This window comes from Haliotis rubra, unplaced genomic scaffold (assembly GCF_003918875.1).
Source record: "Haliotis rubra isolate DU_JTF1 unplaced genomic scaffold, ASM391887v1 Scf1001, whole genome shotgun sequence".
NCBI lineage: Eukaryota > Metazoa > Mollusca > Gastropoda > Lepetellida > Haliotidae > Haliotis > Haliotis rubra.
In genome coordinates this window covers 13,245-26,059 of record NW_025764895.1, presented here as the reverse complement: position 1 = coordinate 26,059, position 12,815 = coordinate 13,245, and the positions used below count along the sequence as shown (strand labels likewise).

The 12,815-nt window shown below is 42.4% G+C and overlaps 1 protein-coding gene across 1 annotated transcript in view; it reads right to left on the bottom strand.

Annotated features, from left to right (window-relative positions):
* The window catches only part of LOC124267082 (phosphatidylinositol 4-kinase alpha-like), an 87,733-nt gene that overhangs the window by 67,159 nt on the left and 7,759 nt on the right, over nucleotides 1–12,815 (bottom strand). The window contains 7 exon segments of the mRNA XM_046701918.1: nucleotides 229–290; nucleotides 292–492; nucleotides 4,940–5,040; nucleotides 5,575–5,774; nucleotides 6,796–6,908; nucleotides 7,879–7,959; nucleotides 8,930–9,408. Coding sequence (XP_046557874.1) covers nucleotides 229–290; nucleotides 292–492; nucleotides 4,940–5,040; nucleotides 5,575–5,774; nucleotides 6,796–6,908; nucleotides 7,879–7,959; nucleotides 8,930–9,408 — 1,237 coding nt within the window.

Genomic DNA, 12,815 nt, shown 5'->3' with positions numbered 1-12,815 from the left:
ATTTCATTGGTTGGTTTGCTGTTTAATGCCGTCGTCAGCATTATTCCAGCTACATGGCGGCAGTAAATAATTGAGTCTGGACCAAACAATCTAGTGACTGATATTATAAACAACACTCAAGTCTGCTGAGAACACTGTCACAAAGTCACAAATCTGACCATCAAATCCAGTAAGTCATCTTTCGAATTACACTTGAAGAATATTACATGTATGATATCCATATCTCACCTGCAGATGTTGTGAATAGCGTTGTCACGCAGGTTCTCCAGTGTGGCTAGCAGTTTGTTTTTTCTCAGGTTTCTTCTTGGGTGTGGTCACAGTGGGCTTACTCTCATCCGTCACTGTGATCTTGATGTTGCCAGACCCACTCTCTGATGAGGCGTACTTGTTCAGCTTACTGAGGATGGGCGAGGGGCTGACGAGGAAGTCTCGCAGCGTGGACACCATTGTGCTGGCAAGGTTGGGGAACTTCACAGCTAGTTTGCCTATAGCCTGTGCAGTGAATCAGTGTGTTTAGTTTTAAGCTGCGTTTAACAATGTTCAAGCAATATCGGGGTGGGTGACACCAGAAATGGGCTTCACACATTGTACCTGTGTGAGGAATCAAACCCGGGTCTTCTGTGTGACAAGCGGACGCTTTAACCACTAGGCTACCCCACCGCTCCATAGCCTACACAGAAAGAAAGGCGGGCGAAATGGGGGCTCTACTTCTGTGTCACAAAATTATCGGCACACAAGATGTTATCGTCCAAGCATACCGATTGTACAGCAGTGCACATACAACTATTATTAATGGGTTTTGTAATAATATTATCAAAACAAATATAACTATTCAACACAAGACTTGACTAAGAACATTTATGGTACAAATTGACACATAATCCTGTATGGATTACTGAAATTGGAACTGAACTGATATGTTTAGTCAGTGGACACTGAGCTGTGTTTTTAGAAAATCCATTTTTATGCAAAAGAAAGTGTAAAATTTGATTTTATCAAAATATTTTTGTGCAAATAAGGAAAAGAAAGAACATCATTCGAATATGTTGAATATATTACTTAAAACAAGATTCCATATGAGTTCCTTAGAAGGGGTGTGCATTATGCTTGAGTGAGCTCTATACTCAAGAAAAGGCTTATAAGCCTTTAAACAGCATTTAGAAGTGATACACATTAAGGCAAGAAATTATTAATGTCAAATTATCTTGAGGAATACAATGTTTCTGAGAATATTCTTACTCCTTCATCAGGAATGCCATTACCATCAGCGCCACTAACCACTGGCTTCCTTGTTAAGTGTTGCCATTGTTAACTCATCATTATGCCTGGATTAATCCCTGGCTTCAAATTTGTCCATTGACATTACCAATCAGCAACTACTGGCATCCCTTGTTGAGATCTTACCACTGTTATTTCACATGTACTTATAGCTATCTGTTTCCAAGAATTTTCATTCACTCGATGAAGGAATAAGAACATACTCTGAAACATCATGTTCCTTAAAATAAAAAAGTTGACATCCATAAATTCTCGACAGTAACTAAAGTGTCACAAGACAGAGCAAGGACTGACCTCGAGTGCTAACAGGATGAGGGTTGTGTGAGACAGGAGCTATATATAGCGTGGTGTGTCACAAGATGGAGCAAGGACTGACCTCGAGTGCTACCAGGATGAGGGTTGTGTGAGACAGGAGCTATATATAGTGTGGTGTGTCACAAGATGGAGCAAGGACTGACCTCGAGTGCTACCAGGATGAGGGTGTGTGAGACAGGAGCTATATATAGTGTGGTGTGTCACAAGATGGAGCAAGGACTGACCTCGAGTGCTACCAGGATAAGGGTCGTGTGAGACAGGAGCTATATATAGTGTGGTGTGTCACAAGATAGAGCAAGGACTGACCTCAAGTGCTACAGGATGAGGGTTGTGTGAGACAGGAGCTATATATATAAGCGTGGTGTGTCACAAGATGGAGCAAGGACTGACCTCGAGTGCTACCAGGATAAGGGGCGTGTGAGACAGGAGCTATATATAGTGTGGTGTGTCACAAGATGGAGCAAGGACTGACCTCGAGTGCTACCAGGATGAGGGGTGTGTGAGACAGGAGCTATATATAGTGTGGTGTGTCACAAGATGGAGCAAGGACTGACCTTGAGTGCTACCAGGATAAGGGGTGTGTGAGACAGGAGCTATATATAGTGTGGTGTGTCACAAGATGGAGCAAGGACTGACCTTGAGTGCTACCAGGATAAGGGGTGTGTGAGACAGGAGCTATATATAGTGTGGTGTGTCACAAGATGGAGCAAGGATGGCCTCGAGTGCTACCAGGATAAGGGGTGTGTGAGACAGGAGCTATATATAGTGTGGTGTGTCACAAGATGGAGCAAGGACTGACCTCGAGTGCTAACAGGATGAGGGGTGTGAGACAGGAGCTATATATAGTGTGGTGTGTCACAAGATGGAGCAAGGACTGACCTCGAGTGCTACCAGGATAAGGGGTGTGTGAGACAGGAGCTATATATAGTGTGGTGTGTCACAAGATAGAGCAAGGACTGACCTCGAGTGCTACCAGGATGAGGGGTGTGTGAGACAGGAGCTATATATAGTGTGGTGTGTCACAAGATGGAGCAAGGACTGACCTCGAGTGCTACCAGGATGAGGGGTGTGTGAGACAGGAGCTATATATAGTGTGGTGTGTCACAAGATAGAGCAAGGACTGACCTCGAAAGTGCTACCAGGATGAGGGGTGTGAGACAGGAGCTATATATAGTGTGGTGTGTCACAAGATGGAGCAAGGACTGACCTCGAGTGCTACCAGGATGAGGGGTGTGTGAGACAGGAGCTATATATAGTGTGGTGTGTCACAAGATAGAGCAAGGACTGACCTCGAGTGCTACCAGGATGAGGGGTGTGTGAGACAGGAGCTATATATAGTGTGGTGTGTCACAAGACAGAGCAAGGACTGACCTTGAGTGCTACCAGGATAAGGGGGGTGTGAGACAGGAGCTATATATAGTGTGGTGTGTTACAAGATGGAGCAAGGAATGACCTCGAAAAGCTACCAGGATGAGAGGCGTGTGGAGACAGGAGCTATATATAGTGTGGTGTGTCACAAGATGGAGCAAGGACTGACCTCGAGTGCTAACAGGTTTAGGGGTGTGTGAGACAGGAGCTATATATAGTGTGGTGTGTCACAAGATGGAGCAAGGACTGACCTCGAGTGCTACCAGGATGAGGGGTGTGAGACAGGAGCTATATATAGTGTGGTGTGTCACAAGATGGAGCAAGGACTGACCTCGAGTGCTACCAGGATAAGGGGCATGTGAGACAGGAGCTATATATAGTGTGGTGTGTCACAAGATAGAGCAAGGACTGACCTCGAGTGCTAACAGGATGAGGGGTGTGAGACAGGAGCTATATATAGTGTGGTGTGTCACAAGATAGAGCAAGGACTGACCTCGAGTGCTACCAGGAAAAGGGGCGTGTGAGACAGGAGCTATATATAGTGTGGTGTGTCACAAGATGGAGCAAGGACTGACCTCGAGTGCTACCAGGATAAGGAGTGTGTGAGACAGGAGCTATATATAGTGTGGTGTGTCACAAGATGGAGCAAGGACTGACCTCGAGTGCTACCAGAATAAGGGGTGTGTGTGAGACAGGAGCTATATATAGTGTGGTGTGTCACAAGATGGAGCAAGGACTGACCTTGAGTGCTACCAGGATAAGGGGTGTGTGAGACAGGAGGAGCTATATATAGTGTGGTGTGTCACAAGATGGAGCAAGGATGGCCTCGAGTGCTACCAGGATAAGGGGTGTGTGAGACAGGAGCTATATATAGTGTGGTGTGTCACAAGATGGAGCAAGGACTGACCTCGAGTGCTACCAGGATAAGGGGTGTGTGAGACAGGAGCTATATATAGTGTGGTGTGTCACAAGATAGAGCAAGGACTGACCTCGAGTGCTACCAGGATGAGGGGCGTTAGAGACAGGAGCTATATATAGTGTGGTGTGTCACAAGACAGAGCAAGGACTGACCTTGAGTGCTACCAGGATAAGGGGGGTGTGAGACAGGAGCTATATATAGTGTGGTGTGTTACAAGATGGAGCAAGGAATGACCTCGAGTGCTACCAGGATAAGGGGTGTGTGAGACAGGAGCTATATATAGTGTGGTGTGTCACAAGATGGAGCAAGGACTGACCTCGAGTGCTACCAGAATAAGGGGTGTGTGAGACAGGAGCTATATATAGTGTGGTGTGTCACAAGATGGAGCAAGGAATGACCTCGAGTGCTACCAGGATAAGGGGCGTGTGAGACAGGAGCTATATATAGTGTGGTGTGTCACAAGATGGAGCAAGGACTGACCTCGAGTGCTAACAGGATGAGGGGTGTGTGAGACAGGAGCTATATATAGTGTGGTGTGTCACAAGATGGAGCAAGGACTGACCTCGAGTGCTACCAGGATAAGGGGTGTGTGAGATAGGAGCTATATATAGTGTGGTGTGTCACAAGATGGAGCAAGGACTGACCTCGAAAGTGCTACCAGGATAAGGGGGCATGTGAGACAGGATCTATATATAGTGTGGTGTGTCACAAGATGGAGCAAGGACTGACCTCGAGGAGTGCTACCAGGATGAGGGGTGTGTGAGACAGAGCTATATATAGTGTGGTGTGTCACAAGATGGAGCAAGGACTGACCTCGAGTGCTACCAGGATAAGGGGTGTGTGAGACAGGAGCTATATATAGTGTGGTGTGTCACAAGATAGAGCAAGGACTGACCTCGAGTGCTAGCAGGGTAAGGGGCGTGTGAGACAGGAGCTATATATAGTGTGGTGTGTCACAAGACAGAGCAAGGACTGACCTTGAGTGCTACCAGGATGAGGGGTGTGTGAGACAGGAGCTATATATAGTGTGGTGTGTCACAAGACAGAGCAAGGACTGACCTCGAGTGCTACCAGGATGAGGGGTGTGTGAGACAGTAGCAGCTTCCTCTCTGTGTTCATACTGATCTTCTCGCTCAGCTTCATACACAGGTTCTCGGCCTCTGCAAATACATTCACATCCTATCATCTATCGCCAAGTTTTGTTCACTGTCTAAAGACTCTTCTTTGAGTGGCAAGAAGAACTTGAGAAGAACAAGAAGGACAAAGTCATGGATAACAACTTCTTATATTTTGTATCACAGTCTAGGTAATGTGGTAAATACAGTACCTTGTTTACTGAAGTTTTGAGGCTAGGATAAAGTGATGTTATGACAGTTAAGATGTAAGCAGACTGCCAAAAAGACTGATCTTTATGAAAAATCTGTCCTAGAAGGGTAACCATGGTTACATGCTCATCTCTACATCAGAAGGAATATACAACTGCTTGGAAATGTCTTTGCTTGTTTGAAACTGAAATTGGACAACCACTTTGGTTGTACTGTGGATCTACCTGACTGCCCTCTAATGGTCCAGGAGAAGCTCACACTCGCTGTTTATAACTTGTATCTGTTTATAACTCTATATGATTCCACACCACCCCTATCCCTGTCACACATAACCAAGAAGAAAATCACACTCTCTGTGTATTACTTTACCTGACTCCCCTCTGATGGCCCAGAAGAGCAGGTCTACACATGCAGCATTGCTGTAGACAGTCAGCTGGTAGGGGTTGAAATCCCACACCTTGTCCAGTTCCTTGTGAGCATGGACGTGCTTCTTCTCCAGGTCATGCTGACCTGACTGATACAACATCTTCACAAAGTCTTCGATCTCCTTCATGAAGGACAGCGCAGATCTACATGTACATCAACATCCTGTATAAGAGTCGTGGTTTTGTTGGTTTGAATATAAACACTGCACTCAGCAATATTCCAGCTATTTGACAGCAGCCTGTATATAATCAATCTGGACCAGAAAATCCAGTGATTGACATCATGATTGTCGATCTACGCAATTGGGATACTGAAGACATGTGCAACCAAGTCAGCGAGCCTGACCACTCAAAACCCGTTAGTCGCCTCTTACAACAAGCATGGGTTGGTGAAGACATTTTCTAGCCCACAGGTATTCATTGTCTGAGAATCAGTTGGACTGAGTGAATACTACCTACAATTGGTGTGTGTGCTCCCACAATGACGCAAGGATGTTGATTCTAAACTTTAATTCTTATTCTAATTAAACAAATTTCAACATTATCACGCAACGTGTATAGGTCCGTCTCCTATTCTCGCGTGTTTCCTATTCTTGCGGTAAACACGTTTTCTGCTAAAATCGCTGATGCTGTGACACTTAGTGGTTGTTTACATCACCGACTGGTAACTAGGAAGTGGACCAAGTCTGTGAGTGATCAAAATCTTGCAGTGTCACGAATATTGGGGAGTTTATACCAGCTTGGACATATCATTACTTTTTCCCGCCCTTTCCGGCAGGATTGCTCTTACATACACTCAATAACGTTAATTCCTGGTAATACTGCGAGAATGGGAGAAGCCTCGTTTCGTCAATGGCGGATGGCATTGTTTATCACCAGGCTAACGAGTAGTAATTCACCTGATGGATCTAGCAGCTGAGAGATGTAGATGTAGAGGATGTAGAGGAGAAGGCCCTTCATTTAAAAACAAGCATTCATAAGATAAGAATTGTTTGTGTTATTTTTTCAGCCGATATCTGTAAGTACCGCGAGAATAGGAAACGCCTTCCTACAATGTCATCAGATGTGGTTGCCATGGTAACAGGTCATCAGTCCTACACAAACCAAGTTGTTAAGGTTCTTGGTTATCATCCTCTAACAATAACAATGATCCTGCAAAACAAGCCGAGTCTGCAGTCTACCTTTTTCCTGTTCCAGCACATCTCGAAGTAGAGTGACGATGACAACCGTGATCGTCTCACTGTAAGACTTGTATGGGAACCGTGACAGGTTGATACACTGTAACAAGTGAGTATAGTTTCTGGTGTTGGGAATTTGTTAAAATCTCACAATTGATGACTGGTTCACTAAAACCGTTTAATCACTGAAAACAATTGGTTAGCGCCATATAACAAATTTTCATGTCACCGGTATGTTTGTTAATGCACATAAAAATAAAGAAAAACCATGTAGTTCTTAGTTTTTATTTGCAAACAGCACAAAATGCATTTGCAAATTTCACATCCAACTTAAAATGATGCAACTTGCATCTTTAAACGACGACTGATACATTAGGAATATAAACTTCCTGTAGTGCTTATGAAATGTTGATTTAATGACACAGACAAAAACAACCTTGTGAAAAATATTGTTAATACAAACGATTGCTTGGTTGTTTAGTCACTGTGACAACCTTCGATTATTTCAATCAATTGGAACACCACTCATAGTTTCACAGCTCAACGGTTTAAAATTCCATTTGTTCAAGAGCAAATGGCATGGTTTATATTGTAATGGCAAGGGAGTTGTAACTGGTGAGTGAGTGAGTTTAGTTCTATGCCGCACTCAGCAATGGTAGGTATATGGTACTGTTGGGAGCTAAAGTTTAATATTGCCTTGATTTGATATGTGATTGTTTGTTGGTTGTTTATCGCTGCAATCAGTAATATTTGAGTTAATTTGTGGCGATCTGTAAATAATCAAGTCTGGACTAGACAATCCAGTGATCAACAGCATGAGCATTGGCATAAGCAATTGGCATATGATGACAATCAGACATGTGTCAACTGTCAGCGAGCCAAGTCAGCAAGCCTGACCATCCAATCCCGTTAGTCGCGTTACTGAAGATCAATTCTAACCCGGATCTTCAAGGGTTGAGAATGTAAGTGAGTGAACATTAATTATCTGACAGGGCTAAAAGTATAGCCCTTTGTGCATGCTTTATGTTGTGTATTTGCTGCATTATACATTATTATCAAGAAACACACACCTTATGTGACGAATCTGTGAGGACGTCATGCACCATCGTGTCCAGGTTCTTCAGCACATCCTTGCCTAGCAACCGTTTGGCCTGTCAACAAAACACCTTCGCCTCAACATGGCTTCCATCCATCTCTATCCTATATCATTAGGTCAACCTGTTCACTAGCTCCACAGATCTGGGGCACCTTTAACGAAGCAACCTTTACTAAGGTTAACTCCCATTCTTTAACATTGCACTAAGGTTACCTTACTGACTTACAATCACCTTAGTGCTTTGTGAAAGGAGACCCAGGTATCTAGGATTCCAACTAAGTGTCCTTCAGAAAAATGGTTATTTTATTCAAAATTTGAACTTTTAGAAGAGTTGACATTTTACTAAATTTTTAGGAATTTTAACACTGAATTTAAACATAGCATTCCATATGATAATGTTAAACTAAGTATTCATGGCCATGATAAAATCCCATGATTAATGGATCTTGGTTGGACTCTGCACTTCCAATCTCTACACCTCAAGAAAACATGGCCTGCTGTGATGAAGCATCCCCTTACCACCAGGGTTAGCATAAACCTACACTAACCCATGGATCCATTCCTGTGGCTTTTTAGATCACAAATTATCTGCCCTTGATTTTTTATTTACATTAATATTTTACAGACCCACCGATGTCAACACAAGGGAAAGGGACATGGTAAGGGAGGTCACTCATGTTACCTTGAAACCAAACCTACCATAACATTTGAAGGAAATGGAGACATCACAGTAGATTTTTAGGACTTTCTTCCGCGTGTGAGTCAGTTTCCAGTTTTGAATATCTTGTAAAGTTGATTATTATTGATGGGGCTGGCTGCCATAGGGTTGATACTGCCATCACAACATTGAAGTGGTTTGTAACTTGCAATATGATTGGTATGTTAGACCTAGTAGTGTAGCCAATCAGATTGGCAAATGGAAATCAAGGGCAGATAATTTGAGACTGCAAGAACCTGGAATAGATCGAGAGATTAGTGTAGACGTGGAGATACAGAGGATGTTGATGTAGTTACAAGATACTCACCACACTGACAAGAGTCTGCAGATGGGCGCTGGAAAATGGTAAATGATCTTGTTCCGGAATAATTTCAAATCCCCACGGTTTCGTCCGAGTGAAGCTTGATCCAACTTTGTTGAAGTATGTTGAAGCGGGATCAACCTTATCCTCCACATTCAACCCATCCTTCATCGAGACTGACAACGGCGACGGAGACCTCTCCCGATGGCCATCCACATAGTCTAAGTTTGTAGGGGAGGGACTCGTCGGGCTGGGGCTGGGGCTCTCGGAACTTATAACAAGTGATGAAAGTGTTCTGGGTAGGATTGGTCTAAATGTGCTGAAAGCTCGCTTGGACGTCCGATTGTTCTCCTCTTGTACTGGGTAGGGCTTTCCAGTGTTGATGGAGAGGACGTAGGAGATTAGAGGACGCTCTTCATCACTTGACCGTCCAACAGCTCGTGCCATACCAATGAGTATTGGAACAATTGACGAAGCTAGTGTTTCTGAGGATGAAATGCCTTGGCATTATTTGTGATTTATATTTCCAATATCTAAAACATTTAATGCTGTGTTGAACATATTTTCACTGTGCAGTGAAAATATTCACTTTTTCATCCACTTCCTCATTCCAGCCCATAAATACAGTACAACCAGAAATTATTGAGAATTTAAAGATTCTATTATTTTTTTTCACTCATTACTCACGTATTAAATGTGAATATTAGCAGAACATAACTCCTGATTCAAAGACAGGTGAACAGTTAGTATTTTGTCAAGTCACCATGGGCAGTAATGCAGGCTTCAATATGGCGGGGCATACTACTGATCAAAGAAGTTAGAAAGTCGCGGTCCATGCTGTCCCAATATCGGACCACCTCTTCTTTCATTTCAGCAATATTTGTCAGATTTTTCTTATTGACACTTTCCTTCATAAGTCCCCAAACATTTTCTATTGGATTTAGGTCAGGGCTATAGCTTGGCCAATCTAATAATGTCATATTTTGGGTCCGAAACCAGGCCTGTGAATGCTTTGAGCAATGTATTGGGTTGTTGTCCTGCTGGAAAATCCAAAAATTTCCATAGAACACATGAGCAGATGGAAGTAAATGTCCCTCGAGAATATCTGTGTACCGCTCACTGTTCATATTCCCTTCAAATACACAGAGGGGCGTTGCCCCTAACACAGATATGCCACCCCACAAGTTAAATTTCGGACTGTACTTTGAGCGCTGATACAAAGGTTTTTCAGTTTGTTTGGACCAGAATTTCAGTGTATTAGGAAACAGCCACACAGAACTTTCATCTGAGAAAATCACATTGTTCCAGTTAAAATTTCTATGCTGTAAGCACCAGTTCAACCTTCGCTCCTTTTGTTCAGGTTTCATGATCGGTGATGGAATCCTCGACTTTTCTGCCAACCCTTTGCATGCAGCTCAGTTCTAATTGTCTCCTTACAGACAGTTCCTCTATCAATCATATCCAGCCTTAAGTTTTGTAAACTCCTTCGTTTGTTTTTAGAAACAAGAATACCAAGCAGCCTCCTGTCACCGACAGTCAATTTTCTGGGCCTACCTGCGCCTCCCTGGTGCTCAATGCCATATCCATTTGCAATATTTTTCAAAACATGCTAAACAGTGGAAAAAGGGATGCCTGTTCTACTTGAAATCACTTTAGCTGATCTGATGTTCTTGTTATAAGGCTCTAAAATCAATCTATGCTTCTCTAAATCATCCATACTGAGGATCACTGAAAATGTCGTCTGCTAGCAAGTAAACAAAGGGGGATAACTCTTCACAAACTAATGAAAAAAGGATTACTTAACGGAGTTGTCTCTCTTGACTGACTGAGTGAGTTTGGTTTTACGCCGCTTTTAACAATATTCCAGCAACATCACGGCGGGGGACACCAGAAATGGGCTTAACACATTGTACCCATGTGGGGATTCGAACCCGGGTCTTCGGCGTTTAACCATTAGGCTACCCCACCGCCCCTTGTCCTTCTTCAATGAAACTAAGCACTTGATAGCTGGTCAAGGTTGTTTATACTAGAAATCCATTTAAACATATTCCTAAAATTCTCAGTAATTTCTGGTCATACTATATCATACCCATTAACATCCTGGTTACAACTAGTCTTCAACAACAGAGGCGACCAACAGGATCAGGTGGTTAGATTCGCTGACTAGGTTCACTTATGTCATATATATGCCAATTGTGCAGATCGATGCTCATGTTGTTGATCACTGGATTGTCTCAATTATTTATAGGCCGCTACCATGTAGCTGGAATATTGCTGAGTGTGGCATTAAACAACAAACACAAAAAAAAATATGAATATCATGGAGACAAATGTCAAAAACTGTTCTTAATATCACAGGAATGGTTGAATTGCAGCCATTTATTAAAAATAAGTTTCCATGGATATTATACAGTTTTACTCAACAGCAGATTTATGACATCCATGTTTGTTTAATGCCACACTCAGCAAGGGTACAGTTACATGACAGTAGTCTGTAAATAATGATGTCTGAACGAGATAATCCAATGAGTGACATCATGAGCATCAATGTACTGAAATGGTATATCAAGCCTGACCGAAGACCGCTCGTCTAACCACCCAATAATAATAGTAGCAGGGAGAGAAATAATTTTTTTCTAAGTGTGCCTTAGGGCACCAGGTAAATATTTTAGGTGTGCCTTTCAGAAATCAAGTGTGCCCACATGTTTTTAGAATAAATGACTGTAGCAGTGATGATGATCTTTTGAAATTTATTGTCAGAAAACAACAAATGTAACCAGTTTTCTGTTATCACTGATATGTCTTCTGTTTAAGATGGCTTTCTCATGTTTCTTTTGTTCTGCTTTCCCAGCACCTTTAATAGCTAAGAATTGTGTGAGAGGTTCACTTTTTTCAATCTATCTAACATACACAATTTCCTCTTCAATAACTGAACTATCAGTACTCCCAACACTCTAAATGAAAAAACAACCAGATTTCTTTACATGAACCATCATAATTCCAGTGATTTCCTGGGCGATAAAGTCAATAAATGTTTTTACTTGGTTGTCATTTGCATAAGTGTTTTGTTTGGTTATTAAGTGACTAAAGGTGTGTTATGTCTTAGGCGTGCCATAAGGGCACCGAGAACATTTTATATCCGTGCCATTTCGATATTTACCGTGCCATGGCACGCTAATATGTAGGGTATTTCGAACCCTGAGTAGCCTCTTGTAACAAGCATTACAGATCTTCACAATGGCATAATATGTTTTATTAGATTATATGTTTGGGATGACAAATACTTTTAAGGATAACCCCTCAGGGGAGGCTGTCACCCGTGTATTGATTTTATCACCTCTGTGGAACACTGATAATGCTGAAGCCTTCAAAGTCAAGCATTTGTCAGAGGTAAATGTGTAAAATATCAACAGTTTGTTCTCTGAATTAAACATACCCCAACTTTATCCACCTTCAAACACACCACAATCACAATCTTGCAAATAACAAAAAATATATTGTAAATTGTATGCTGATTCTTTAGTTTATTTGTTTGTTGTTTACCACTGCACTCAGCAATACTCCAGCTATTTGACAGCAGTCTGAAAATGATCTAGTCTGGATCAGACTATCTAGTGATCAACATCATGAGCACTGATCTACATAAATTGGATGCGATGATGTGTCAACCAAGTCAGCGAAGCATGATCACCCGATCCTGTTAGTCGCCTTTTAAGGACATATTTTTTTAAGATGAATCTAATAAAAAAACAAACAAACTGGAACTTGTTTGAGTGGCATTTAGACTGACTGAGTTTGGTTTTACGCCGCTTTTAGCAATATTCCAGCAACATCACGGCAGGGGACACCAGAAATGGGCTTCACACATAGTACCCATGTGGGGATTCGAACC